Consider the following 26,078-nt stretch of genomic DNA (forward strand, 5'->3'; position numbering starts at 1 on the left):
TAGAATAAGGAAAATATTCCAATAAGTTTGTTTGTTTCCCAGTGCATATAAAAGTTATGTTTACATTACACTGAGGTCATATTAAATGTACAATAGCATGTCTAAAAAGTAATGTACACACCTTAATTTAAAAATACTTTATTGCTAAAAAAGTGCTAATGAACATCTGAGCATTCAGTGAGTAATCTTTTTGTTAGTGGAGGGTCTTGCTTTGATGTTGATGGCTGCTGGCTGACCAGAATGGTGGTTGCTGAAGGATGGGGTGGCTGTGGCAATTCCTTAAAATAAGATGACAATGAAATTTGTCATATCAGTTGACTGTTCCTTTCATGAAAGTGTTCTCTATAGCAAGCAATGCTATTTGATAGCATTTTACTCACAATAGAACTTCTTTGAAAATTGGAGTCAATCCTCTCAAACTGTGCCACTGCTTGTTCAACTAAGCTTATGGAATATTCTGAATCATTTGTTGTAATTTCAAGAATATTCACAGCATCTTTACCAGGAGTAGATTCCATCTTAAGAAACTGCTTTATTTGCTCATTCATAAGAAACAACTCCTTATCTGTTCATGTCTGACCATGAGTTGCATCAATTCTGTTACAACTTCTGCCTCCACTATTAATTCTAGTTTTCTTTGCTATTTCTACTGTATCTGTAGTTACTTTCTCCAATGAAGTCTTGAACCCCTCAAAGTCATCCATGAGGGCTGGAATCAACTTCTTTCAAAATCCTGCTAATGTTGATATTTGACATCCTCCCATAAATCACAAATGTTCTTAATGGCATCTAGAATGGTGAGTTTTTTTTTTTTTAAGAAGGTTTTAAGTTTATTTTGCCCATATCCATCATAAAATCACTATGTATGGCAGCTGTAGCCTTATGAAATGTATTTCTTAAATAATAAGACTTGAAAGTAAAAATTACTCCTTAATCCGTGGGTTGTGGAATGGATGTTGTATTAGCAGGCATGAAAACAACATTAATCCCCTTGTACATTTCTTTTTTCTTTTTTATTTTTTTAATTTTATTATTATACTTTAGGTTTTAGGGTACATGTGCACAATGTGCAGTTTTGTTACATATGTATCCATGTGCCATGTTGGTGTGCTGCACCCATTAACTCTTCATTTAGCATTAGGTATATCTCCTAATGCTGTCCCTCCCCCCTCCCCCCGCCCCACAACAGTCCCCGGAGTGTGATGTTCCCCTTCCTGTGTCCATGAGTTCTCATTGTTCAATTCCCACCTATGAGTGAGAACATGCAGTGTTTGGTTTTTTGTCCTTGCGATAGTTTACTGAGAATGATGTTTTCCAGTTTCATCCATGTCCCTACAAAGGACACGAACTCATCATTTTTTATGGCTGCATAGTATTCCATGGTGTATGTGTGCCACATTTTCTTAATCCAGTCTATTGTTGTTGGACATTTGGGTTGGTTCCAACTCTTTGCTATTGTGAATAGTGCCTCAATAAACATACGTGTGCATGTGTCTTTATAGCAGCATGATTTATGGTCCTTTGGGTATATACCCAGTAATGGGATGGCTGGGTCAAATGGTATTTTTAGTTCTAGATCCCTGAGGAATCGCCACACTGACTTCCACAATGGTTGAACTAGTTTACAGTCCCACCAACAGTGTAAAAGTGTTCCTATTTCTCTACATCCTCTCCAGCACCTGTTGTTTCCTGACTTTTGAATGATGGCCATTCTAACTGGTGTGAGATGGTATCTCACTGTGGTTTTGATTTGCATTTCTCTGATGGCCAGTGATGATGAGCATTTCTTCATGTGTTTTTTGGCTGCATAAATGTCGTCTTTTGAGAAGTGTCTGTTCATGTCCTTTGCCCACTTTTTGATGGGGTTATTTGTTTTTTTCTTGTAAATTTGTTTGAGTTCATTGTAGATTCTGGATATTAGCCCTTTGTCAGATGAGTAGGTTGCAAAAATTTTCTCCCATTCTGTAGGTTGCCTGTTCACTCTGATGGTAGTTTCTTTTGCTGTGCAGAAGCTCTTTAGTTTAATTAGATCCCGTTTGTCAATTTTGGCTTTTGTTGCCATTGCTTTTGGTGTTTTAGACATGAAGTCCTTGCCCACGCCTATGTCCTGAATGATATTGCCTAGGTTTTCTTCTAGGGCTTTTATGTTTTTAGGTCTAACATTTAAGTCTTTAATCCATCTTGAATTAATTTTTGTATAAGGTGTAAGGAAGGGATCCAGTTTCAGCTTTCTACATATGGCTTGCCAGTTTTCCCAGCACCATTTATTAAATGGGGAATCCTTTCCCCATTGCTTGTTTTTGTCAGGTTTGTCAAAGATCAGATAGTTGTGGATATGTGGGTGGCATTATTTCTGAGGGCTCTGTTCTGTTCCATTGATCTATGTCTCTGTTGTGGTACCAGTACCATGCTGTTTTGGTTACTGTAGCCTTGTAGTATAGTTTGAAGTCAGGTAGCGTGATGCCTCCAGCTTTGTTCTTTTGGCTTAGGATTGACTTGGTGATGTGGGCTCTTTTTTGGTTCCATATGAACTTTAAAGTAGTTTTTTCCAAATCTGTGAAGAAAGTCATTGGTAGCTTGATGGGGATGGCATTAAATCTATAAATTACCTTGGGCAGTATGGCCATTCTCATGATATTGATTCTTCCAACCCATGAGCATGGAATGTTCTTCCATTTGTTTGTATCCTCTTTTATTTCATTGAGCAGTGGTTTGTAGTTCTCCTTGAAGAGGTCCTTCCCATCCCTTGTAAGTTGGATTCCTAGGTATTTTATTCTCTTTGAAGCAATTGTGAATGGGAGTTCACTCATGATTTGGCTCTCTGTTTGTCTGTGATTGGTGTACAAGAATGCTTGTGATTTTTGTACATTGATTTTGTATCCTGAGACTTTGCTGAAGTTGCTAATCAGCTTAAGGAGATTTTGGGCTGAGACAATGGGGTTTTCTAGATATACAATCATGTCATCTGCAAACAGGGATGATTTGACTTCTTCTTTTCCTAATTGAATACCCTTTATTTCCTTCTCCTGCCTGATTGCCCTGGCCAGAACTTCCAGCACTATGTTGAATAGGAGTGTTGAGAGAGGGCATCCCTGTCTTGTGCCAGTTTTCAAAGGGAATGCTTCCAGTTTTTGCCCATTTAGTATGATATTGGCTGTGGGTTTGTCATAGATAGCTCTTGTTATTTCGAGATATGTCCCATCAATACCTAATTTATTGAGAGTTTTTAGCATGAAGGGTTGTTGAATTTTGTCAAAGGCCTTTTCTGCATCTATTGAGATAATCATGTGGTTTTTGTCTTTGGTTCTGTTTATATGCTGGATTACATTTATTGATTTGCGTATGTTGAACCAGCCTTGCATCCCAGGGATGAAACCCACTTGATCATGGTGTATAAGCTTTTTGATGTGCTGCTGGATTCGGTTTGCCAGTATTTTATTGAAGATTTTTGCATCAATGTTCATCAAGGATATTGGTCTGAAATTCTCTTTTTTGGTTATGTCTGTGCCAGGCTTTGGTATCAGGACGATGCTGGCCTCATAAAATGTGTTAGGGAGGATTCCCTCTTTTTCTATTGATTGGAATAGTTTCAGAAGGAATGGTACCAGTTCCTCCTTGTACCTCTGGTAGAATTCGGCTGTGAATCCATCAGGTCCTGGACTCTTTTTGGTTGGTAAGCTTTTGATCATTGCCACAATTTCAGAACCTGTTATTGGTCTATTCAGAGATTCAACTTCTTCCTGGTTTAGTCTTGGGAGGGTGTATTTGTCCAGGAATTTATCCATTTCTTCTAGATTTTCTAGTTTATTTGCGTAGAGGTGTTTGTAGTATTTTCAGAGCTCTTGGGTGACCAAGTGTATTGTCAATGAATGGTAATATTTTGAAATATGTCTTTTTTTCTAAGGAATAAGTCTAAGAAGTTGGCTTTAAAACATTCAGCAAACCGTGTTGTAAACAGATGTGCTGTCATCCAGGCTTTGTTGTTCCATTTAGAGCACAGGCAGAGTAGATTTAGCATAATTCTTAAGGACCCTAGGGTTTTGGGATAGTAAATTAGTATTGGTTTCAACTTAAAAGTCACCAGCTGCATTGGCCCCTATTAAGAGAGTCATCCTGTCCTTTGAAGCTTTGAAGACCAGCATTTACTTCTCCTCTCTAGCTATAAAAGTCCTAGATGGCATCTTCTTACAAAAGAAGGCTATTTTGTCTACATTGAAAACGTGTTGTTTAGTGTTGTCAATAATTATCTTAGCTAGATCTTTTGGATAAGTTGCTGCAGCTTCTATTTAGCACTTACTGCTTCACCTTGCACTTTTATGTTATGGAGATGGCTTCTTTCCTTAAAACTCATGCATCAACCTCTGCTAGCTTTAAACTTTTCATCTGTAGTTTTCCCACCTCTCTCAGCCTTTTGAATTGAAAAGAGTTATGGCCTTGCTCTGGATTATGATTTTTATTAAGGGAATGTTGTGGCTGGTTTGATCTTCTATCCAGACCTCTAAAACTTTTTCGCTATCAGCAATAAGGCTCTTTTGCTTTCTTATCATTTATGTGTTCACTAGATAAGCACTTTTAATTTCCTTCAGGAACTTTTCCTTTGCATTCACAACTTGGCTGTTTGGCAAAAGTGGCCTAGCTTTTGGCCTGTCTAGGCTTTTGACATCCCTTCTTCACTAAGCTTAATAGTTTCTAGCTTTTGATTTAAAGTGAGAGATGTGTGACTCTTCCTTTCACTGAGAGGCCTTTATAGGGTTATTAATTGGGCTGATTTCAATATTGTTGTATCTCAGGGAATAGAAAGGCCCGAGGAAAAAGAGAGAGATGAGGGAATAGCTGGTCGGTAGAGCATTGAGAACACACACAACATTTAACAATTAAATTTGCCATCTTATATGGTACAGATTGAGGCACCCAAAACAATGATAGTAGTAACGTCAAAGATCACTGATCATAGATCACCATAACAGATGTAATAATAATGAAAGTTTAAATTGTTGTGAGAATTACCAAAATATGACACAGAGACATGAAGTGAGTGTGTGCTATTGGAAAAACGGCACCAATTGACTTGCTGCATGCAGGGTTGTCACAACTTTTCAGTTTATTAAAAATGCAATAAGTGTGAAGTGCAATAAAGCAAAATACATTAAGATGAGGTATGCCTGTATTTGTTCTTCTGTTTCTAGCTTTTTTCACTTAGCATAGTGTCCTCCAGGTTCATCTGTGTCGTTGCAAATGGTGGAATTTTCTTCTGTTTAAGGGATAAATAATATTCTATTGTATATATACCACATTTTTAAAAACCCATTCATCCATTGAGAGACACTCAGATTGCTTCCACATCTTGGCTATTGTGAATAGTGCTGCAATAAACACAGGACTTCAGATATCTCTTCAAGATGCTGATTTCATCTCCTTTGGGTATATACCCAGTAGTGGGATTGCTGGGTTACATAGTAGTTCTATTATTAACTTGCTGAAGAACCTCCATATCATTTTCCATAGTGGCTGTACTAATTTACATTCCCACCAACAGTGTACAAGAGTTCCCACATCCTTGCCAATACTTGTTATCTCTTGTCCTTTTGATGGATAGCAACAGGTGTGAGGTGATAGAACATTTATATTCCCAAAATGCATTTCATTTTACCTGTGATGAAAAGCTGAGGGCATCTCCTACATTAACTTTCTGTGATCTGACAAATTTAAGAACTTAACTGTTATAGAATTTCGTAGGATCTTGGATCTGCCCTTTTTACAACACTCTTCCTTCAAAAATGAATGGAATAAAAAAGAAGTGAGAAAATATGCATATTTATAAAAATATATTAGATGTTATGAGATAAAGAGACATGTAATAATGGCTTTCCTCACCCGAAGAAGATGAACAAATTTGTACAGAAACAAATAGATTTTGACTTATTAACTTATTTCTTGAAAGACCATCAGGTTAGATATTTTTCTCCATCCCATCATGCAAGGTTAGCTTTATGTGGGAAGCTCTTCCAGAGTCTGGTTCACTGTAGTTTTCAAGGGCGAAGATAAATGTTTATGTAACTCCACCTATAGAATAGTTAGTTTTGAGTCCAATTAAGTCAGATGCTTCACGAAGTCTATTTTTTCCCCCTTTCCTTTGAAATGAGATAATGGATGTGGAAGTTTTTAACACAGTGCTTGCAACATAGCAGGTGCTCAAAAAACATTTTCTTTTTTCCTTCCCTCCTTCATTTAATTTGCAGTATTTTAGATTTAAATTGCCATAAAATGAGAGTTCATAATATACCATTTTAGAAATCATCATAGTTCATCAATTCTTCGAAGCATATTTTTAAAATTTTGCTGAAATTGTGAAATCATTTTTAACTGCCGCTGGCCAGGCAGCTGTCATGATCTGGTTGCTAATGCCTGTAAGTGTACATCAAAACTCCCAGAGTCGGTGTCACCAGATTGGAAAAAAGTCTCAGAGACAAAAGTTCAGCATGCTTTCAAAAAAAAAAATGCTACATCATCAACACAAAGGATGGCTGTGTGGAAAGACATGGACATTAATAATACTCAGTAAAACATTCATAATTTCAAATTCTGAATGTAAACAAATTTGGGAATACTTTAACCAATTTATTTCTGTCATATTTTCCTTTTGTATATGTACGAGAGTGAAATTGGAGGGAGGCAGTGTGAGTTTAAAAAGATTCTTTTGATTAATTGAAAATAAAAAAACAAGGGATAAGAAAGCATTATGTCATAACTGACCACATTTTTTATTTTAGTGGTATATAAAACAAACGTGTATTCGGGTTGACATTATTTTACAGTAGTTGAAATATAATAATTCCACTTACTTTTGAAAACAAATTATCTGTGAGTTAAGGTCTTTAGATAAATCTCTTATCCAAAGACATGGCCACTATTTATTTATGCCATCTTGTTCTAACATAAGACAATGGCAAAAATTATACCAATGACCAATAATTTAGGAAAAACTAATGACAGTTGTAAAAAATAAACTGACCATGTGTCCCTGCCTCCTTTCAGTGCTATGTCCAGGTTCCAGACAAGCTTATGAGAAATTAACTACCATGAAGAGGCCTGAACAAAATAATCTGAATTGTGAATTTCTTTTTTTGGTGGGTCTCACTTTGTCACTGGGTTGAGTGCAGTGGCGTGACCTTGGCTCACTGCAACCTTCGCCTCACAGGCTCAAGTGATCCTCCCACCTCAGCCTCCTGGGTGCCTGGGACCACAAGTAGGGGCCATCATGCCCAGCTAATTTTTTGTACTTTTTGATAGAGACAGGGTTTCACCATGTTGCCCAGGCTGGTCTCGAACTCCTGAGCTCAGTCAATCCACCTGCCTTGGACTCCCAAAGTGTTGCGATTATAGGCATGAGCCGCCGCACCCTGCCTGAATTTCCTATTTTTCACACTTGCTTCCTGTAACACTATGGCACCTTGCCTTGAGCATATAAAGTGTTGTATAAATATCAGAGGTCTGCTATATCAGAGTGTTCAAATTCAGGAAATAATCATCAGTGGCTATAGATATAGTTTAAATGTTAATTGGAAAGCACACCTATCCTTTGATTAATTATGCTATGGTCCTGGACATGTGGCCAGTAGTGTGAGAAAATCTGTATTAAGCCTGCCTTCAGAGTTTCTCAGTGGAGGTTCTCTGGTGAGCCTGTTTTTCCAGGGAAGTAGGAGGGTAGACATCTGGAAGTTTGTTCTATTCAGCAGAGCCTTGAGTATTTCCAATATGGCCTCTCCATTTTACTTTGCCTGTTACTCAAAATGCTGTGCTCATGCAAATGTGGGCCTATACTAATTTTTATAGCTGGTTCAATTTCTCAGAATATAATAAATTGCTCTTCAAACCCACGTTTTAAGAATTTCTGATGAATAGCAAACTTGCATCCTAGAAATTCTTTTAATCACAAATGATAGGCACAAAAAGTGGCTTGCCATCTGTATACTCACATGTTTAAAATTCTTCTAATATTAGCATTCTTTTCTGTTTTGGATAAACCCAATTTTGCCTGGCTGCATAATTGAGTGTTTTCTGTCCCCTGTTGGCTGTGGTTTCCAATGGAATATAAACCATAAGTTCTGAGTGGACCCAGTAAAAAATGTTTGGTTCTGACTTTACTGGCAACAAATTGAATCAATCAATAGCTTGCCAGGTGATAGGAAAAAAATTTTTTTGACCAACAGGAATAAATTATCATGAAGTATTTGAAAATGTTGGTAAAAGACATACTCAAAAGCATAGGTGATTTGGTTGCTCTAAAATCTTTAGTCTTTTTAAATGGAAATTATTTCTATCACTTATAAAAATATCGGGGTTTCTTTTAAACTATACTCATAAAGTGACATGATTTAAAGCCCCTCTCATAAGGAATTTCTTGCAGTGGGGATCACTATGCACAATGGGTAAGAACCAAGTCTCTGGAGGTGGGCTGCCTCAAGTTAAATTGTAGTGTGCCTGTGTCACTGTAGGCAAGTTATTTAACTTCTCTGAGTCTCATGTTTCTTCATTTGTAGAATGGGGTTGATAACGATAGCATCTTTCCCGGAGAACCACGTTCTTGCACCATTTTATCTCTGAGGATGTGAGGCTTAGGGAGGTTAAGCATCCTGCTAAATGGCACACGGGAAGGAGGGGCAGAGTAGAGCTGGGATTCACACCCAACTCCAACTGACTCCACACCCTAAAGTCCTCTGAGTTACCATGAAGACTCTAAGATGAGCATGAGGAGACAGGGCATTGGCATAGGAGTTATGTAGCCTGTGATCTGTTCCTAACCAGTTCTGTCACCATGACCCAATATGGGAGACATTAATGCCAAAGAATTCCACATGTTACATAACAAATAGGGACCAGCTGAGACTCAGGCAAAATGTAGGAGTAAGTCATTATTTGGCCCCGTGCAATGTTGCAACCTCCGTATCTTTAAAAAAACAAACAAACAAACAAAAAAAGCTACCTCAGGGCATCCACAAAACAAGAGGAAATCAGTTTCACAAAGTAATAAAGCCTCTATATGGTGACTCTTGATAAAAGAAGTGATTTTCAAGCACTTTATTATTAACTAATGACAACTATCATTATCATTCACACTATACATCATATATACAATGCGCTCCAAAAAAGAGCTCCAGGCTGGGCACAGTGACTCATGCCTATAATCCCAGTATTGTGGGAGGCCAAGGGGGGCAGATCAGGTCAGGAGTTTGAGACCAGCCTGGCCGACATGGTGAAACCCTGTCTCTACTAAAAATACAAGGTGTGGTGGTACACACCTGTAATCCCAGCAACTCAGGAGGCTGAGGCAGGAGAATTGCTTGAACCCAGGAGGCAGAGGTTGCAGTGAGCCAACAGCCTGGGTGGCAGAGTGAGACTCCATCTGGAAAAAAAAACAAAAAAAGCTCCAAATACAGCTTCGTATATAGGTTGCATAGTGTGGAATAATAATGATAGTTATCATGATCTAATAACTTTTAGAGGCACCTTCTTCAGTGAGCTCCAATAGTTTCTTGTGAGCAATGATATAAGAATTAAAGTAAAAACAAACTATGTCTATATCTGTATTAATTTGTTATGGCTGCTATAACAAAGAACCACAGACTGGGTGGCTTAAACAACAGAAAATTATTTCCTTGCAATTCTGGAGGCTAGAAGTCCAAAATCAAGGTACTTGCAGCATTGGTTTTCTCTGAGGCTTTTGTCCTTGGCTTATAGACAGTCGTCTTCTCCTGGGCTTTCCCATCGTCTTCACATATCTGTGTCCTAATCTCTTTCTATATGGACACCAGTCATATTGGGTTAGAGCCCACCCATACAACCTCACTTTACCTCAGTTACCTCTTTAATGTCCTATCTTAAAGTATAATCACATTCTGAGGTACTAGGGGTTAGGGCTTCAACACATGAATTTGGAGGGAACACAAGCCAGTTGAAAACAATATCTATATCTATATTTACACCCACATCTATATCTATGTTTGTAGGTCTTACTGAAACCTGAAATGACAGCAGTGAAGACTCTTCCCAATCTTATGATGTGACAATGAAAAGATACATATTCCAAGTCTAATTGGCATGTGGCCTCTTAGCACAAACTTATTAGGAATGAGCATTTTCTCAGCCAAGTGTTATCTAATTTCTGGGCTCCTGAGACCGACTGCTCCATTAACGCTGGGAAGGGGAGCATGGCTGGGGGAAGCCACCAAGCTGCTGGCTGGCAGTCAGAATGCCCATGTGGTGTCAGATCTGAAAAGGTGCACTGTGGGCAGCCAGAAAGAGACTGGCACTGTGAGCATCCTCTGGCCTCAGGTCTTTGATTTTCTTTGAGGTATGTCCTAAAGGCTGGGACACTCATCTACACACAAGAGGTGCAGACATGAATGTGGGGCAATTATCCACTCCTTTCAAGTGAGCTGGCTGTGCTTAAACTAGAACGTGCAGGATTTTCTTTCTTTTTTTAAGGAATCAAGTTATCCAAGAATATGGCATCTTCCCATCCACCTACCTTCCTTCCTTTCTTCCTCCCTCTTCCTTTCTTTGTTTTCTTATCTCCTTCTCTCAATTATTTATAGAGTGAGGGCCTGCTACGCACAAGGCACTCTGCGTGGTCCTATGGGGGATAAAAAGGTGACTAAGAGGCACTCTGCCTTGAATGTTTCATTCTGATAACCTACTCCCTGTTCTGCTGTTGGTTATGCTTTCAGGCATTGCTCTGCTAGTTCTTGGCAAGGCTGAAAGCCACTTCAGCTAACAGCGTCCAGACCTTCCCTACCCTCAAGGTTTTCTGTCCTCCCTGTGGAACTGACAGCACTCCACCTCATCTCTGAGCCACCTACAAATCTCCTCAAGCTCAGCCAGTGTCCAAGCTGAAGTTCCTGGCTCCTGACCCCTCTGGACGGATGATTATCCATTCACTCTGTCTCGCCTCCCAGACTGCCTTATTTTTTTCCTTTTCTGAGCTGTTCCTTCTGATTCCTCCCACTTCTTCCTCTTCTCATTTTGACTCCTTTCCCAATTCACATTGATCATCTCTGATGAGCCGGCTGAGTGTGAAAAAATAAAGGTTCTAATGATCTGGCTTCCTTTCTGCCCACTGTTGTTTATCCAGGGAGTAAAGACATGCTTCAAGTACTCCTCCCTCAGAGCTGAGAGTACAAGAAGGGGTCCCAGGCTTATTTGTTCCTTTCCCCAACCCTCACTCCTTCTAAAGTTACTTCTCAATCACTGAACATTAGTCAATATGTTTATTTTTTAAAGTAAAGAGTGGGAAGGTTGTGGAGAGTGAATGATGAGATTCCATAATCTGATTTAAATCTTATCTGCAGGTTATAAAATGTTAAAATTCATGTTTGGAATAGAATGCAAACAGGCACATATTCTACTTGAAAATTTTATTCCTGCAGTTTAATTTAGTTGGGAATAAATGATCAGACCAGCTATTTTTTAAATCACATAGAGTGTGTGTCCTGTCCAAACCTGGCAACCCCTGGGATCACTGCCTTCTTCCTCTCCTGCTAATCAAATTCAACCCATTTTTCATGTCCCAGGCAAAGTCCCACTCTTCTAGGAGGGTCGCCTGGGCACCCATGAGCTTCTTGAGGGCCCAGCCTCTGTTTCAGCCATCTTCGTGGCCCAGCAACAAGCAAAGTCAGGGACTTGGTAGAAGCGCGGGGAATGAATAAAAATGAACAACTTTCTCCAGTGTACTTTCTCTAGTGTACTTAGTGTCTGTGCCACTCATTCAGATATGTCATAATATGCCTTTCAACATTGTTAGTCAGACCCTTTAAGGCTGAATATTTTGTCCTTCCCTCTCAGATGGCCTGTTCCTTGAAGAGGGGGACGCTGCTTCCTTTTTTCTCCATATTGATCTTCATTGATTAATGCAGTGATGGTATTCAGAAATATTGTTGCGCTAAATACTGGTTCTTTTTGCTTGACAGCAGTGTCTGTTGGCAACTACATTTAGAAAGCTGATTTTGCAGAAGCCATAATTTTATTGCAAGTAAATTTGTGAGAGGGGTTTCGTTTCCATACATTTCAAATTGAAAGTAAACTACCAGCCAGTTGATACTTAGTTTGGTTCAGTCACATTTATTGAGCAATTGCTTTGCACCTGACATCAAACCAGAAAATATTCCTGCCTCATGTGGGTTCAGAGTCCCCAGGGATATCTTACTGCCCACCTGACCTGGAGATATTATAGAGTGCTTGTCCTCACAGCCTGCCACAGATGATCAGTGGGCAGTGTATGTGGTTTCAGCCACATGCCTGGACCTTCCTGGGTGGTACTATGGACCTGCTGCACACCTAGTGCATCCCCCTCCTGGGTGGTGCTGGATTGCTGCCCCTCCCCCACCCTAGTCTCTCCTGTGGTAGCCAGAATAAATTTTGTAGTAAGTTAGCAGAGTTGATTCCAAAAAGTCTGCACTGTGGCATCTCAGGAAACTTCAAACTTATCTGCTTAAGAAATAACTTGCAGAGAGGAAAGGAACTCTGACAAGGCTAATAACAGGGATTTCAAGCTGTGTTTCAGCAAGCCAGTCACAGAGTATTCACGTGTTAATTCACTGGCGTGTTCCGCGGCAGGAGCACCCCCTCTCTGCCTTCCCCCAGTTCCAACTGTTGTGCTGCAGCAGATTTGGTCTGAGTCTGGACAGAGCCCCTTTTTATGGAGCAACCCTCCCGATTTGTTACAGCAAGAGTCTGGTGCAACTGATCCTTGCCTTCCCATCGCACACAAAGGCAAAGAGCTCCTTAAAGGGACCTGCCTGCTCCTCCGTGCAGCTGCAAACCCGTGTCGGTGCAGGCTCAGCAACCCAGGCTTTCGCTCGAGAATGAGTGGGGAGGGGTCTTGAGGAGCCCCCACGTCCTCCCGGAGCGGAGGCGGGAGGGAGCTGACAGCCGGAGTGGATGGAGACCACCAGTCCGCGGGGACCCGCTTGCGATTAGCTGCTTCTTGGGATGCTCCGCGCGCCAGTTGAGCATCCTGCCTGTGGTCCAGGGGATGCTGGCGGCGCATCTTGCGGTAAGCCTGCGCTGATTTGAGCCATCGCCCAGAAGCGAGCCCGCATTCAGACACCGCGGACCGGCTCCGCGAAGGGCTGCGTGCAGTCACCATGAATGCTCAGCTCTAGGCTTCTGTAAAAACCTCCCCCACTGCATGGATTTGGCTGTTTAATCAGCCGCGATTACAGCCCGGGAAGATTTGCAAACCTGATTTTCCTCCAGCTGCTGTGACAACTTCGGGGCCGTCTGTTTACTTCTCTGGGTCCCCGGGACTCTCCTGCATCGCAGCCCCTTGTGCCACTTTGTGGGCTTGGCTGGAAAGTCAGCCGCCAGGACTCCTCTGACGGCATCCCCAGGAAGCGGGGAGCAAGGAGGGCTTAAAAGAAAAGCAGAAATCTCCCCAACTGCTCAACCTCTCGTGACTGCCTGTTTTCTGGGGTTCTGAGAGGGGCCGTGCGCTGCCTGGGGAAGCAATGCAAGTCTCCATAGCCTGCACAGAGCACAATTTGAAGAGTCGGAATGGTGAGGACCGACTTCTGAGCAAGCAGAGCTCCACCGCCCCCAATGTGGTGAACGCAGCCCGGGCCAAATTCCGCACGGTCGCTATCATCGCGCGCAGCCTGGGGACGTTCACGCCACAGCATCACATTTCTCTCAAAGAGTCCACCGCAAAGCAGACTGGCATGAAATATAGGTATGCATGTAAGATTCCCTCTGTGCGGGGTATCCAGGTTCTATACAGGTGCAGTGGAGACAGTCCATCGGTTTTGAAGTGACTTACTCATCAGTGGGTTGCTCACTTTAGAATTCTCAGGTGCTTCTAAAATAGCTCCTTAGGGGGATGAATAAACCCAGGGTGGTTGTGTGTGTATAAGATTTTTTAAAATGTGGCCCATTTTATATACTTCTAAAGTCCTATGAACATCTTAGGAACTATGTACATTCCAGTCCCCAGAAAAAAACACAACTGCTGGAACTGGTATTTAGATCAGGATAGTTTTTCAATAGCAAATGTGTTTGTTCTATTTTATGATAAAGACAGTAGTTTCTGGGATTATACTATCAGAAATAGTTTCCCACCTAGTACTGCTCTCTTATTTATCTTTTGTTTGTTTTGTTTGAGACAGAGTCTTGCTCTGTTGCCCAGGCTGGAGTGCAGTGGTGTGATTTGGGCTCCATTGCCTGGGAAAGAGCCTCCTGGATTCAAACAATTCTCCTGCCTTAACCTCCTGAGTAGCTGGAATTACAGGCACCTGCCACCACACCTGGCTCATTTTTTACATTTTTTAATAGAAAAGAGCTTTCACCATGTTGGCCAGGCTGGTCCCGAACTCCTGACCTCAAGTGATCCGCCTGCCTTGGCCTCCCAAAGTGCTGGGATTACAGGAGTAAACCACCGCACCTGGCCTTATTTATCTTTTGAAAGACCAAGTTAACAAATGCTATACAAAGCTTTTTAAAGAAGCTTTGTTACAGGAAAAACCACCTATAATGGTAAATTAGATTGAATACTGCCATATTTAAGCCTAAATTACTGCTTAAAATAAAATGTAGACCTTGTGAAATATGGAGAAAATGTAAATTGTTGCAATTCTACTAGTTTCCTCATAAATTTTAAAGCTTCCTCATCCCCTAGGTTGTTTTCCATAGTTGGAATCATCCTGGTAATAGTGGATGCTCTGTCTAATAGGGCATGACTTACATTTGATAAGTAGAAAATTTCATTATTCAATTATGTGACTCCTGCCTCCTCATTACATTTGCTTTGTACCAAGTCCCTCTGACTTTATTTCTTTAAAACTACTGTGCTTCTAGTTTCTAAAAGTGTTTGTGAATGTAGAGGAGAGAAGCTACCAACACATCTTCCAAAAAACTTTGGTTACTTCAGTTTGCAGATATGATTTTGTTAATTGTCTACATCTAACTATCTCTTGTCTTTGTTAGGAACCAGGTTTTAGGATAGGATGAAGCTAATTAAAATAATGCATAGGCAACATGTGTTTCTCATGTGAGGTTGCTGAAATAAGCATTTAAAAATATTTTTATGAAAGTTGCCCTTGAAAAAAGTTTCTTTGCAGAGTTACAGGAAAGTTTCTCATTGCACAAACATCAAGCACTGCTGTTTTGATATATGTTTGAGCCATTAAGAAAAAAGTCCTTGGGTGGGAAAAAGCAAAACAACCATAACTAAAGCTCTTTACCCCAGCTGCAGTGCAAATGTAAGCGGCCTGACTCAGGTCAACTCATTGAAGCATCAGCTGTGTGAGTGCCTTTGCTTTTCCTGATATCCCTGTGATGGAGAGAGTGGGGCACCACAATGACAGTTCTCTAAATGAGACTGTAGTCTTGAGTCCACTGATGTTTTCTATGGTTGCTGCTCCGGCACACACGCAGCCCCTGCCCTGTGGACACAGTGCTGCTCTGCGTGCACTTCAGCTACTGAGATGGAGATGAGTAGCTGCTTTCCTGGGCAAGGTCACCAGGAACAGGACCCTCCAGGGTTAAGGCAGATCACAGAAGGTGGTTTAAATTGTGGCCTCTAGTACTTTAGCAGCACTATGAACTTTCTTTTTGTAAATTGGAAGAAATAAAAGGTAAGACCACTAATTTCTTGAGGCAGAGTTTCATAGTTGCTTGATGATTGTGTTGGAAGAGTTTGCTTTTATGAAGGCCTTTGGAAGTCAGGAGATTTCCATTAAGGTTTTTCTGGTGGCACAGCTCAACTCCTGTTGAGTGATAACTCTCTGCTTCCCAAAAGCTCAGAGTGTGAGCAAGGTTCACTTGGGCACCTTTCGTTACTGACAACTAAAGACAGTTCTCTAACAAAAAGTTAGCCATCTGGCATCTTCGGTATACGTTGTTTCTCAAGGTAACTAAACAAGATGCCTCTTCTTCGTTTGTGCTTATATTCCAAGCCACTCAATCTGTAACAGTCAGGAGATTTACCTGTGTGTGTGTGAATGTGACTTACTCCTCTGTTTCAGATTCTGCTCTGAGTGACCTTTATGAAGGAGATTATGAGATTATGCCAAATGTACACCAAGCTTTTTTAGGATTAAAAGGGGGAGGGAGACTAATTATAAACTTTATAAAAAATGATAGAAGTAATTTTATTAGCTAAATTATCCTTTTTTACATTGTTTTAGCTAAAATATGTGCATTTATGGACTATTTGTTAATGATAACAAATAGCAGAAAATACAAAACACCATAGAATAGGGAAGATAATTGGCTTAGGTAAGCAATCTGGAGAATGCCTGAAATAACCAAAATGGAAAGTTAGTAGCTAATTGTGGTCACAATTTCATCCTTGAAAATGGTTTTCATAGGCAGAGCTTTAAAGGGGATCCCTAAATCCAATAGAAGATTTTTTAAAAAGTCTTTTTATGCATTTTTCTGAGGAAAGGGTTTATAGCTTTCACCAGAATTTGAAAACGGTCTGCAACTCAAAAATTGTCAAACAGCAATGTTGTCTAGTGAAGAGGTACTCATTTAGTCAGCATAGTCAATAAATATTTGTTGAGCACCTATTCTATATCAGGAACCTCACTCAACTGGTACACAAAGGTGCAGAAGCCAGGTAAAGTCTGGGGCTTAAGTACAGGTTGAGGAAACAGACCATAAATAAGAAAACAAACAAACAAGCAAACAAACAAATAATTGTCTATTAGAAGATATTCCTACGAAGTTATTTTTTTTTTGGAGGGGTGATAGTCATGCTTGGGCCAATTTAGTTGATCCATTTTGAAGTTACCAATTCTGCTTCAGTTCCAGAATTAATGATTGCATCTTGGGGCATGAGTAATTGTGCCTATGTCTGACACCCATTTTGCTATCCTAGAGACTTCTTTAAGGTATATGGTGCTACCTGGCAGCTGAGGACCTACTTGTAACCCTGATAAATAGGTAGAATGCCTTCTACTTATATAATGCCTTATGATTTTTAAAGCCAACTAATATAACAGCCTATGTTTACCACCCATTAATCAATAACTCACGAAACTGAGATTTTAGAAAGAATTAATGTATACTTGTTCAAAACTTCTGAATTCTGCATGAATAAAATGCTTAAAGCCACTATTATATTCACACCATCATTGTATAAGAATCTTGCATAAAACTGGTTATTGTTTGAAGGCGGAAGATAAAAAAAAATCTACTAGAACATTCTGGCATTCCAAAGCCACTGTCAGCCCAAGAGAACGAGATTCCACCTAATGGTTATACTGAGGACTATCCTGTATGTAAATAACACAGGATTATTCCTTTCCTTAGAGGTGATTTTTCCAATACAGAATATTTGTATATATTTATGGGGTACATGTGATATTATATATTACATGCATAGAATATATAATGATCAAGTCAGGGTATTTAGGGTACCCATTACCATCAGTATTTATCATTTCTATGTGTTGGGAATATTTCAAGTCCTCTCTTCTAGCTATTTTGAAATATCCAATACATTATTGTTAATTATAGTCACTCTACTCTGCTGTCGAACATTAGAACTTATTTCTTCTATATCACTATATGTTTGTACCCATTAACCAAACTCTCTTCATCCTTTCACTCTTAGAGTTTCATAGCTGTGCTTTGTTAGTGCATGAAAGTTCCTTTGTTCTATTTTTGTGTCTATTTTTAATCTCAGATTTCATTACACTATGTTAGTTTGGTGTACACTCTATAACCATGCATGAAAGATTTACACATGATAGATGTAGGTACATACATGAACGTTTCATCCTAAAAAGAGCCAATCATTCAAAACAGAAGGTAAGGCACATTGGATTGTTTTTGCTTGTTTGGTTGGTTTGGGTTTTGTTTTTTTAAATAATTTTTTTAGAATGGTCCAGCTACCAGTGTTTGACATGGTCTCAGAGCTTCTGTCATTCAGAATTGAGCACGTTTGTACTGATAAACTCCCTCCACCTCATTCTGAAATTGTTATTTTAGTTTTAGAACAACTGGAATATGATGGGCCCAATTTCATTGAAAACAGTCTTTAAATTCCACTAAAAACTTCAACGTCCCCCCCCTCCTTTTTTTTTGAGATGGAATCTCGCTCTGTAGCCCAGGCTGGAGTGCAGTGGCACGATTTCGGCTCACTGCAAGCTCCGCCTCCCAGCTTCACGCCATCCTCCTGCCTCAGCCTCCTGAGTAGCTGGGACTACAGGCATCCGCCACCACGCCTGGCTAATTTTTTGTATTTTTAGTAGAGACAGGGTTTCACCGTGTTAGCCAGGATGGTCTCTATCTCCTGACCTCGTGATCCGCCCGCCTCGGCCTCCCAAAGTGCTGGAATTACAGGCGTGAGCCACTGCGCCCAGCCAACTTTTTCCCCATTTTTTAAGTTAACTACGATTAAAATTGTTTTTGAAATAATTATAAATTCACAGAAGTTTGCAAAGAAAAGAAGTACAGGGAATTTCCATGTGCCCTTAATTTCTCCAGTGGTAAACATCTTGCTTAACTACAGCATGATAGCAAAACCAGGAAATTGATGATCCATATGGATTGGTACAATCCATAGGATTTATTCTGATTTTACCAGTTATACATGTATTCATTTTTGTCTGCATGTTATTTGCCTGTGTATTTTTATCACATGTATAGATTTGTGTAACCACCACCACAATGAACAATCAAAATTGTTCCATCATCACAAGGCTCCCTCATGTTATCCATTTCTGACCACATCCACTCCCCCTTCTCCAATTTCTAACCTTGGGTAACCGTTAATCTTCAAGTCATCTCTAAAATTTTATTGTTTCAAGAATATAAATGGCATAATACAGTATGTATTGAGGTTGGCATTTTTTTTTCCTCTCAGAGGGTTTGTACAAGGAAGTGGTGAGAAAGAATCTTGTAGTGGTAAAAAGAGATTGGAATATGGCTCCATGGAGGGTAAGCTATTTAGACACAAGGGAACATCAGCAATGGAGGGACCAGTAAGGATTTTTAAGCAAGATGTCTGCTTACAAAATTCTGTTAAGAAAGGATTAATCTGGCAGTTGTTCCAAAAAAATAAATAAATAAAAATAAAAAAATAAAAAACATCTAAGAGTTGTAGCTATGGAATAAGAAAATTTATGTTAAATTGCATGGCACTCTCTACTTTCCTATAGAGAGTCAGGACTATATGCAAAAGACTCAGACCAGATACCAGATGCCTTTCCCATGCCATTCCTTTCAGAGCCTTTTTATTAAAGCACATGTCACAGTCACCATTCTTTACATCCCACGAATGGTGGGTAGTTTTTGAATTAAAACAATTCAACTGAAAGATCAATCTTGTCAGCCAATTATGTAAAAGGCACTTAGCGCGTGTGTGTGTGCGCACGCATGTGCTCGTGTGCGTGTGTGTGTGCATGCAAGTCTCCGTCTGGGGAAAAGTGGGAGGAAATAGGTGGGCTGAAGAGGAGGAAAAGGAGAGCCAGCTCTGTGGCTGTGTTTCAAACAGAAATATTTGATTTTAGTCCAGAAAAAAAGAGCAGTTTGGTTATTTGAAATGCCAAGTTTCTTGGTTTATTTTTGGGTTTTGTTATTGTTTTTTGATAAAGAATACCATTGTCATTTCCACTGACACCAGTGGGTATGGGCTTTCCTCTCTGCCTCAAAGTAAAATGGTGAGAATGGGGAGGTGGAAGAGCCTTCCTAAAAATTAGTTGCTGATTCAATCTCATAGAGTTTATTCCACCTCTGCAAGGCAGCAGTCAGAAGTCTGGCATCCATGGGATGGTGAGAAAATGGTAGGAGGGGAGGGAGCCTCCTGGAAGTTATTACGCAAACATTGTTCCAGTTCTGTGGTTCTGGAAGTGTGTGTGGGGGCTGTGGGGCTGTGTATGTGCGTGTGTGCGTGCATGCATGTGCGCACGTGCACGTGAAGGAGTCTGAAGAGTTTCCGGAAACGGCTAGTTTTCTAGCTGCAATCTTCAATTTGGTTGTTACACATGGAGTCCTTAATCCAACATCCACTCAATGATCCTCTTTAGAAGTACACTCATTTTAAAGAAATTCTTTTTTAAAAATTCTGCAAACATTTCAATTTATGGTAATTTGAGAAATGTTCTGAAAGGAGAAAAAAATCCCATCACATTCAAAAGGAAAATCAGATTCCTAAATTTCACTCTGATTTTTAAAATTCCTTTCATCAAATCATAGTCTATCTTTAGTATATCAATTTTTGAACAGTATGAGATTTGGATTCAGTGAATTTGATCAAAATATAGGTCTCTTAATTTATGTGAGTATCCTTTAAAAACTTTTTTAGGAGAGAAAAGTCTCTTAGGAGAAGAATTCAGAAGCATCAATTCATAACTTTTCTTGAAGAATTTCAAAGCCATTCAGTTAAATAGCTATTAAGCATCATAAGAAGATTTGATATTGCAAGTTAATCATATTGTATGCTTAAAGACATTTTTGTAACCAGTTTTTCACTTTTTTAAGAATTAGAAATAGAGTGATTGAGTCTGAAGAATTCAAGGCAAAAGTCCTTTAAATTTTCATTTCAATATTGAGAATTATTAATACTATGTGATCACCAGAAATAAGAGAATTAGCAATGGTTGTTGGTGAGGGAACTTAAGACGCCATCTAGTACAGTTACTTTGTTTTATGCAGATTGGCCAGTTCCTTGGTCAGAGTTACCCATGAAGTTGGGCAGAGGGCCAAGGCCAAAGTGAGGTCCTGACTCCAAGGGCAGAGTTCCTTATGCTCCTTTCACTTCCACATTGCAGCTTCTTAGGTAGGCCCCATTTTTCAACACAGGAAAGAAGCACAGCACATGCAACACTTCTAGAAAGGACAGTTCCCTTCTCTGCATATGCACAATTTGCAGCCCAAGCTTTTGCCTCTGGAAGAAGCAAAGCCATGCTGTGTGCTGAGAGAGCCAGACCAACTTTCTCCATCTCCTGTAGAGCCGTGAGGACCCCACAGTGCTGCCACAGAGGCTCTTCACTGATACATGTTCTGAAGTTGGACATAAATTAACTTCCAGATGATAGCGTGCTTAGCATCACAGTGTCTAAAGCACAGGCTTCTCAGGAAGAGATCTACAAAACCATGAGCACATATGATTGAACAATGCCACATGTTAACACTGGACAGGAAATGCTCATTTGGGCATTCTGTGCTGACCATACTTAACTCTCCTGTATGCATTTAGAGATTACTTTGAAAGCTTGCTCCTGAAAGTCAAAATCAAAACACATTTAAAATTCCTTACTGCAGGTTGATTTTCATTTACCCAGATTGGAAACCAAAACAGAAGCCCAGCAGTGTTTTTTTTTTTTTTCTTGGAATCGACAGCTAGGGAGGACTCTGAGAGCATTCACACAGGCCATCTGGTCTAGCCCTCATGAGAAATCTGTCCTGTTTTTCCAATTTGCACTGTGCAGCAACTACTTGTAAAGGCCTCTAAAGAAATATTGTATAATCTTTCACAGCAGTCATGAAAAAATTTGGCTCTTCTTTTTGAGAATTGGAATCATTCATATTAAGCTCTAAAGTCCTCAGAGGAAGTGATAAGGTGAGGGTTTTCAGAATTGTTGTCTATTGCCTGGACTCTTAACAGTCAAGTCAGGGAGAAAAATGAATAAAAAAGATTAAAAAACAAGAAACCAAGGGCACAGCAACAAGACAAAAGAGGCACGTGTGGCATACAGAGGACTCCCACTTCCTTCTGATACCTGGGGAGGGAGATTCTCTCCCATTCTCATCCCAGCACCTGTTCATCAGATCTGACCTGACTGTTCTACTACAAAACCATCCAAGAGTCAAAAAATACTTCCCAATCACAAAATTCCTCTTTGCAATTTACTTGGCTTCTTTAAAGCTGCATCAGAAACTTCTTGTCCTGTCCTCTGTTGACATGAAAATGAGCTAACTGTAGTTTTCTGCCTCATAAGGTTGCTGGTACTTGAAAACCATTACTATGACTCAGCTTCCTAATTTCCAGAATGATTCCAGCAGTTTTCTCCTGGATTTCATTTTCTGACTCCCAACTGTAACTATAACTGTCATTCAAACCCTCTATATGATGACTACCTCTTCTTTGAGTCACTCAGTGCTGGATACAATTCCAAGTCAAAGTCTAGACTTTTCAGTATAGAATAGCAAAATTGGCTAATAACAGAAACATGCTATGTCCTTTTGTCTGCATGCCCTGGTCATGCTTCCTGTTTTAGAAGGAAAAAAATGCTTTTCATATTTTGAATCATTCTATGAAACAATTTCTGTAAAACATTAAAAAAAATCCTAACCTATTTATTAGAGTAATGGGGGATGACTATGCTGACACATAGCAATTCTTATGAGATATCAACTCAAAAAATTATAATGGTGACAGTTGAAGTTTCTTGGGTTAAAGAAATACGAAAAGGCCAAATTTGATGTATAGGTTTCAATGATAGTTGAGTATCCAGGTAGGAAAGCTAACAACTTGTACTGTGATTAATTTGCTTTTTGATATATTCTTACAGATAATTTATTTTTAACATAGGAGGTTTAAATATAAATGCAACTGTATATGACTGCTATGATTAACAAGAAAAGTTTTCTGTATCAGTAATTAACATCTTCCAGGAGAATGCCCATGGAGGGGTTCAACTCCAGAAATTACAAGCACAGAGCTCCTCATGATTAGTTCATATCTGCTGGAAAGCCTATCTGGTTTAACAGAGCTCTTATGTAAGAAATGCGAGATTTTTCCTGAGGAACACATGCTAATAAGCTTCCTCTTTTCCATTAGCTTTCTCTTTAAACTAGATTTTTATGTTTTAGTTTTTTTTTTAAATGTCTTTGGCCTGAGACCACAACAACAACCTTGTTATAAAAATCAACTGCATAAATAACATGGCTTTAATGAATGCTACTCTCTTTCAACTCAAGAATCAGCAAAGAATTCCTCTGAGGCATTTGAGGAAAATAAACCTTTTGACTCACTACTCAATTTCCTATCTGTATATGCACAAGCACGTCTGCATGATAGTCTGTGCATTTACTTTAAAAAACTGAAAATGCTCAGAAGAAATCTTAGCAGCCTGATTTCAGAAGGTTTTCATCTTGATGAAGAACATATTTGTTTCATTTTAATGAAGAGAAAATAAATGAACTGCTACTCTAAAGAGACCCAAACAGAAAGAACGAGTTGGGAAATCCATGGTCTAACATACAACGTCTCACTCAATAATGGCTTATATTTCATTTCCAAGGAAGGAGTTTAAGGTTTTACTTTCACTCAAATACAGTTTCTCCAGAAGTGATCTTTTGGAAATCAAGAGGCTTAGATCTTAGTTCATAAAAGTTTGGGATAATTCCTTAATGAGAAAAACAAGTGGACATTTGCCAGAGAACTCCAAATTTCACCAGATATTTTTTCCTGAGGGCTTCAGCAGGACCTTCCGTGGGTTCTGTTTCAAAACAAGAGGTGATTTTTTAAAAGGGGGCGCAGCAAGTATCCTTAAACAAAGCTGTAAATTTCACACCGTGTTAGTTTCCTCTTGCTGCTATAACAGATTTCCACAAAATTAGTGTCTTAAACTAACACAGATGTATTCTTTCATAATTCTGGAGGTCCAAAGTCTAAATTTAAATTGTCAGCAAAGCTCCTCTTCTCTGGAGGCTTCTGGTTGGAAATCCATTTCCTTGCCTTTTTCGGGTTCTAGAGGTTACCTGCATTCCTTGACTCTTTCCTCCATCTTCAAAGCGCGTCATTCTAGTCTCCAGTTCTGTCTTCACATCTCTTTTTTTCTCACTTCGATTCTCCTGCCTGCCTCTTAAAGGACTGCTGTGATAACATTGAGCCCACCTAGGTAATCCAGCAAAGTCTGCTCACTTCAGAATCCTTAATTAATTCCACCTACACTGTCCCTTTTACCATAGAAGGTAATATGTGCGCAGGTTCCAGGAATTAGGACATAGACGTCTTTCATGGGCCACTATACAGCCTGCCACCCATATCATGCAAAAAATGTTATATGGGAGAGAGGAGAGTTAAAGGAACCCTAAAGTATCAAGCATAATATCCCCATCACTTTTTCTAGAATCTAAGACTTGTCCAGGTGAAGCAAGGCAGCAAAAAGAATAATGGGATCATTGGAAATGCTGAGTGCTGGGGATTTTCTCTGAGTAAAGCTACAGCTTGGGTTTTGAATCAGAAATAAAACTCTCATTTACATTGTGTGGCTACAGTGTGGTAAAGTTTAAAGTTTTATCTTGGCCTTTGCAATTATTATTACAGCAGCTACTATCTGAATCTGCTCTGCTTCCCTCAGCCCCTCACTAACACCTACAAGTAGTATCTCTTTTTGCATTTTTTTTTTTTTTTTTTTGCTACCAAGACCTAAGTACAAACTAGATTAAGGGGTGAACATTAATTGAAAATCAATGGACAGCCACAAAGACCAAGCTGTAATTAAAATGCTCATGACTTAAAAAATATACCTACCTCCAAATTTCATGACTGTAATCAGTGAGATATGGGAATAGAACTTCTTTCTAGCACTTGGAATCATGGGAGATGAAGCAGCGCATTCCCAGTGCATCTGGGAGGCTCTGTTCACATCACAGAATAGACCTTAACCCTTCCATAAAACTCATACTGTCCCTGCTTTGACATTGTCATAGCAGTGTTGTGGAGGAGAAAAGGAGTTTATTATGACACACATTTTCAAATGTTTTAAATCTGATGTAGTTTCCCGTCTGTGAAGTTCTGTCTCACACACCAATAGAAAAACCTGGATGTTCCCCAGTTCTTTCCAAAGACCTACAGCTCTCCTATCACTGCCTAGAATACTGGGCTTTGAAGGTTATACTCTTGATTTCAAGTCATTTAAGTCTATGTACTCTCTCGGCATGCAAGCAAAAGTACCAGATTGCATTATATCTGGGGAGAAATATTAGTGGTTACAAATCAAAATGAGTTAGGAAAAGAGTTTTCTGGAAATTCAGAAATCAGGAGAATCAAGAGTTAAAACTCAACCTTTGCCTTTAATTTAGTCTCTTGTGGCCAGATATTTTTCCTGGAGGCTGTAAGAGACACAATGCTTGAGTAAGATGGAAATGAGGAAATGGCTCCTGGGGGACCTTGCTGATTGTGAACTCTGCTATCACCCTGACCTATAGTCTGGGAAGCAAAGCGTGGGTTAGAATGCAATAGTGGAGGAAGTCATTCTAAAATAAGGATAGGAGGATATTGCTATAGAACTCCTCACAGGGCTAGGTAACTCCACATGCACTTTCAGCTAGGTGGCATCATCTTTATATAGACAGGGCAGTGTATTTAGAGTCAACAGTGCACATCAAGCCCCTCTAGTACTACATTGAGGATAGTAAGGGGAAGAGCCTGACCTACTTTGCTGTCTTCCAAATGACTATCACCAGGGTCTGTATTCTAACTTAGAAAAGACATTTTGCTTGGGCCTAATGCAAATACAACAATGAAAATGTTGGTTCATGTTGACAGTAGAAAAGAAAAATAAGCAAATCGAAGTCTGCATATTTATTCTGCAGATGGATTCTGCCTGATTACAAGTCACTGATGACCATTAATGAAGCAAATGTGATGAAGTTAGTGTTTTTCAATTTCATTTCTTAGCAGGAAGGCAGTACTATCCACAACAATATCACTGAGAAAGTATTTGGCCTTACTTTAATAATGATTAATTTTAGAAACAGAACATTCGTAAAATGTTAGTTTATCATTTTGCTTGTTAGTATTCATGTTAAGGATATTAGCACAGTCTCTACTTACTTTGAGATAGAAATACTTTGGGGACAGGGTTTGACAAAAGACAAATGCTAATTATCAGAATGTCTGAATAACGTTCTTTGCCAGTAAAATCATTGTTTATGCTGATTACCTCATGTCAGCATCCAAACTAAGGGATTGAATAGTTTAACTATTATTTTCATCCTTGAGAAAAACTCTGAAGGGGGTAGCAAGCGATGTTATGCCCATTTTAAGTTACAGCAACTGAGGCACAACATAAACAACTTAATGTATATTATGTAGTCTAAATTATTGAACTTTTGATTTCAATTCT

At 39.5% G+C, this 26,078-nt stretch overlaps 1 protein-coding gene across 6 annotated transcripts in view; it reads left to right on the top strand.

Annotated features, from left to right (window-relative positions):
* The window catches only part of KCNAB1 (potassium voltage-gated channel subfamily A regulatory beta subunit 1), a 500,607-nt gene that overhangs the window by 224,772 nt on the left and 249,757 nt on the right, over nt 1–26,078 (top strand). The window contains exon 1 of one of the 6 annotated variants that reach the window (XM_063620300.1): nt 12,587–13,726. The exons of 4 other annotated variants lie outside the window; for them this stretch is intronic. In XM_063620300.1, the coding sequence (XP_063476370.1) occupies nt 13,506–13,726 (221 nt within the window). In that variant the 5' untranslated portion in view covers nt 12,587–13,505. Of the gene's footprint in view, nt 1–12,586; nt 13,727–26,078 lie in introns of those variants that run through there. One more of the 6 variants, XM_063620302.1, reaches the window with a different exon arrangement.

This window comes from Symphalangus syndactylus, chromosome 17 (assembly GCF_028878055.3).
Source record: "Symphalangus syndactylus isolate Jambi chromosome 17, NHGRI_mSymSyn1-v2.1_pri, whole genome shotgun sequence".
In the NCBI taxonomy this organism is placed as follows: domain Eukaryota; kingdom Metazoa; phylum Chordata; class Mammalia; order Primates; family Hylobatidae; genus Symphalangus; species Symphalangus syndactylus.